Source organism: Mus caroli, chromosome 13 (genome assembly GCF_900094665.2).
Source record: "Mus caroli chromosome 13, CAROLI_EIJ_v1.1, whole genome shotgun sequence".
NCBI lineage: Eukaryota > Metazoa > Chordata > Mammalia > Rodentia > Muridae > Mus > Mus caroli.
Window position 1 is genome coordinate 38,655,667 of NC_034582.1, and position 5,019 is coordinate 38,660,685.

The window sequence follows — 5,019 nt, forward strand, 5'->3', positions numbered from 1 at the left end:
GATGGTCCCACCCACAAGGGGCCTTTCCCCCTTGATCACTAATGGAGAAAATGCCTTACAGCTGGATCTCATGCAGGCATTTCCTCAACTGAAGCTCCTTTCTCTGTGATAACTCCAGCTGTGTCAAGTTGACACACAAAACCAGCCAGTACAATCAGATTTTCTTTATTCATCCATCATATGTGTATGCATGATGATTGTGTGTTAATGTGCCACGTTCATTTGTGGAGGTCAGAGGACAGCGTCATAGAGTCAGTTCTCTCCTTCCCCCTTTACATGGTTTCTAAGGACAGAACTCGGGTTGCCAGGCTTTTACCACAAGCTTCTCCACCTGCTGAGCCACCTCACTGGCCCTGGCCTAGGTTTTAAATATAATGCACACTCATTATTAAATGCCGTTGATAAAATAACGAAGGAATCAAAGCCTAAGAAGGAAATTAGAAATCACCACATAATACCATCTGGAAATAATCTCCAGTAGCATTTTGACCTTTTCTTCTAGAGCAGGGGTGAATGAACCCGCAGCCTCTGGATTAGCTCAGTTTGCACCATTTTGTGAATAGTTGTGTTAAAATAGTTGTGTCTTTCCACACATTGACTGTGGCTGCTTTTGTCCCACAGTGTGAGAGCTGAGTCCTGTCGGCAGAGTCTGGATGGCTTATAGAGCCTAATAATTTAACTGTATGGCTCCTTTTGCAAAGAAAGTTGGCAACTTCTGATCTAAACCCTTCCATATGTATAATATATATACACACATATATGTATACATATGTATATCATATTTTCTTTATTCATCTATCATATGTATATCATATCAGATTTACACACTCTGTTGCTATCACTTTATTCATATAATAATTCAATTAGCCTATTGCATTATTCCATGCCAACATATCCAAAGCTGCCACATCTTTTAGTTTACTGCATAATTTTCTGGTACACAGATAATATCGTGAGACAATCCTATCGCAGGACATCTGGGTTGTTTCAGGCTGTTTTTGGAATAGCGTCTAATGTAGCCCAGCAGGGTATTACATCACTATATAGCTAAAAACCGGACTTGAATTCTTCATCCTCCTGCCTCTACCTCCCACATGCTAGAATTACAGGCATGCACCCTACCACAGCTGTTACACATTTTGGCATTTGATGCAATGTTGCATGCGTACATGAAGATGGGATGTGTTTCTCAGGCTGTTTCCTTAGGACACGTTCCCTGGACCTGGAATTAACTGGAAAGAGCCCACAGAGTTCACAGCTTCTTTAGTGTGTCTTTAAGAGCAGAGGGCCTTTGTGGCGGGTCTATTTCCATTCTGTATCTACTGCATACAGCCCATAATGTGTGTAGCCTCTGTGGCCAGGGTGGTCGTTAGTGAGGAAACCCGCTTTCCAAAATGTGTTCTGGCCTTTGCATTCCTAGGGAGGGCATGTGTGCACGTCAAAGGTTATCAGCGACTATTTCCCACCTTAGAAAAAGAATGTGGATCATTCACACAACATAGAAGAAACGTGACCATCGAGTCATGTCCTTTGGGCCATGTCTTTGATCTCTGCCCATTTGTGTGACTGTCCCTTTGTGTCACATGTCCTTGCCCATTCCTGGTGAGCACCCGACTAGTACAGCCTTTCGAGCATCTCCACGCCGTACCTCCTGACATCTAGTGTGCCCTTCCTCACACCTCCATTCACACATGGCCCTGCCTGAGCAAGTTTCCCTGGTGTTTCCTTTCCTCCCAGCGCTGTCACCCATCGTCTCCTTGCTTTGTAGGTGGGAACATCCTCTGTGGTCTACCCGGCTGCCATGTTTGCCCCTCAGGTGGCTTCCAGGGGAGTCCCGGTGGCTGAGTTTAACATGGAGACCACCCCAGCCACCGACAGATTCAGGTACGGGGACAACCGAACTGGGTAATGGGAGATGGAGGGTGGGCTTGGGGATGCCATCCCAACAGACAGCACAGTTCTTTTTTTTGTTGTTGTTTTGGTTTGGTTTGTTTTTTGTTTTTTGTTTTTCGAGACAGGGTTTCTCTGTATAGCCCTGGCTGTACTGGAACTCACTTTGTAGACCAGGCTGGCCTTGAACTCAGAAATCCGTCTGCCTCTGTCTCCCAAGTGCTGGGATTAAAGGTGTGCACCACCAGGCCCAGCGACTGTACAGTTCTGATTTCTGTGGAGGACCAGAAAGGAGAATGTGGGCAAAAAAGAGAGAGTTGGTGACTTTTCGTTTGATTTGTACTTGACTTTTATGAAAGAACAAAATGGCATTAACTGCAGACTGGGTGTTAATGTGTGTTTCGCTACATGGGAGTTTCCATGGTTTTCCCATTGGCACGATATATTCTTCTCCAGACTTTATACTTGCATCTGTAGTTTTCAACTAGATGTGTTAGCGGCCTTTATATGTAGGCAACAGACACCATTTCCCCATCAGATTGGCTTTCTTTAGTGAGTGCTGTTACAGTAAATACAGGGCATTTCCTGATTCCCTCAATGTTTTGTCTGACTGGTCCCCAGGGGTCAGATTTGCATATGGCTGACACAGAGATGGTGTATGTGCCCACCACAGCTCTGCTTGGGGCTTTTTAGCACTTGGACCCCTCAGCTCTCTTGGCCACCATGTTGCCTAATCTTTAGAACTTAACTGAAGTACACGGTATACCGGACAGTGCTTTAGTCCCAAGGATAGGCTAGATCACTAACCCAAATCCAAACCCACCCTGTGAAGATCAGATGCTGGTGGTCAAGGCGGGCAGTAAGCAATGTGTGTGGTGGGTACGTCATCCAACTTCTGAGGTGCTGAGGCAGCAAGGATATATATATATATGTTGAAAGAACTTTCCAGGAGCTGGAGAGATGGCTCAGCAGTTAAGAACACTGACTGCTCTTCCAGAGGTCTGAGTTCAATTCCCAGCAACCACATGGTGGCTCACAAACATCTGTAATGAGACCAGATGCCCTCTTCTGGTGTGTCTGAAGACAGCTACAGTGTACTTACATATAAATAAAATAAATAAATCTTAAAAAAGAAAAAAGAACTTTCCAGATTCTGGTCTACCTGACACAAAGGCCCAAGGTAGACAGATGTACACTGGGCAATGTAGGGATCACTAAGGGGTCCACCTGATTGCAGGGATGGTCAGAGGGCAGAGTCCAGGAGAGGTGATGATAGTTAATAAGGTAACCCACTGGCGTGTGGCGAGGAAAGGTACTTGCAGCTGAGTGCTGCTTCCTGGTGGAGACCAGACGTCTAAGGAATCAGCCCGAAAACTAAGTGGAGAGGAATGGCGCTTATTTGAAGAGCCCTTGCTTTTAAGTCCCAGTGGCCACATTTGATGGGGTAGTTGGTGCTCCCCTGGCTGTGCCATCATAAGTAGGCAGCAAGGCTTTCTCTGCCTGTGTAGCTGGGCACCGATTGGTCTCTTAATCTACGAGTTTACTTAAGAGAACTCTAAAGAAAAAGGACAAATGTTTGTCTTGAAATATATATCTATATAGATATATATTTCTAATAGATATAGATATATATTTCATTGTCTATATGATTATATATTACATTATATAGGAAGCACAAATGAATGTTCATTAGTTTCATCTTTGCTGTTTTTGGTTAGCACAGAGGCCTTCCATTTGAGATGGAATCAGCTAATCGGAGCCCACCTTTTCTCATTCTGATAATTTTCCTGGTGTCCCCTTAATCTTCCCGAAGATTCTGATCACCCTAGCCCTTGTGAACAGACACCCAGACTTCCTGAACCAGAATTTACAGCTGGGGAGTCGCAGTTTGTTTTACTTAGGGTTTTCCTGCTGTGAGCAGACACTGTGACCAAGGCAGTTCTTATAAAGGACAACATTTAATTGGGGCTGGCTTACAAGTTCAGAGATTCAGTCCATTATCATCAAGTTAGGAGCATGGTAGCATCCAGGCAGGCAGGCATGGTGCAGGAGGAGCTGAGAGTTCTACATCTTCATCTGAAGGCTGCTAGCAGAATACTGGCTTCCAGGTAGCTAGGATGAGGGTCTTAAAGTCCACGCCCACAGTGACACACCTACTCCAACAAAGCCACTCCTACTCCAATATGGCCACACCTCCTAATAGTGCCACTCCCTGGGCCAAGAATATTCAAACCACCACACACACCTTTAATCCTGGCATTTGGGAGGCAGAGACTAGCTTATCTCTGTGAGTTCAAGGCTAGCCTGGTTGGTCTACACAACAAGTTCCAGGCTAGCCAGGGTTACATAGTGAGATCCTGTCAAAAGGAAAAAAAAAAATCTATTAAAAATGTAAAACACCATTAGCTGTATGCTATTGGCTATAGTTGTACATTCGTTTTGCTGACTCGCACCTCCTAATCTGCTGTATGCCTTCTTGTGTTTAGGTTTCATTTTCCGGGACCCTGTGGGAAAACTCTTCCAGAAGCCCTTGCTCCTCATGAAATTGAAAGGACTTCTTAATCGTCCTTTCTGTGGAAAGAGGAGAAGAACCTGCAGGACGGTATCCTGGAGTGCTGAAGCAGGGCACTAACGGGAGAAGTGGCTTTGTGGATGGTGAGCTGAACTTTGGAAAAATATGGACACACCCTTCAAGCCCCAAGCAGACAATCTGTTACGTGATGGGTTTCAAAATACCAGCAGCAAATGTGTTTGATCTGGAAGAGGCTGTCAAGCCCTTCCATATTATTTGATTTGAGTTGAAATATGAGTAATTGGGATTTCATATTTTTTGGTTAGTTACTGGAAGGGAAAATTTTGTAATTAAATTGCTTTAAAAGGCAACTATCCTGATTGTATGTTTGCATCTTGGGCAAAAACAGAAAAAGAGAATTAAAACCCTGAAAGTTAAACCCTCATATTTATTTTTTGTACATTTTTTTTTTTTTTTTTTTTTTTGTAGATAAGAAGCTTACTTTATAATTGGTAACTTAGGGTATAAGGATGTTCCTCCAAGAGCTGCCCTGGCTGGGGGCTTCTTTTTCTTTTCAGTACTTACTTCCCTTGGATGTCTTACCTTAAAGAATACGG

General features: G+C 44.0%; 1 protein-coding gene across 4 annotated transcripts in view; it reads left to right on the forward strand.

Annotated features, from left to right (window-relative positions):
* The window catches only part of Sirt5 (sirtuin 5), a 24,425-nt gene extending 19,578 nt beyond the window's left edge, over positions 1–4,847 (forward strand). For all 4 annotated transcript variants that reach the window (XM_021180877.2, XM_021180870.2, XM_021180876.2 and 1 more), the window contains 2 exons: positions 1,769–1,884; positions 4,377–4,847. In XM_021180877.2, coding sequence (XP_021036536.1) covers positions 1,769–1,884; positions 4,377–4,452 — 192 coding nt within the window. In that variant the 3' untranslated portion in view covers positions 4,453–4,847. The remainder of the gene's footprint in view (positions 1–1,768; positions 1,885–4,376) is intronic.
* The last annotated feature ends 172 nt before the right edge of the window (positions 4,848–5,019 follow it).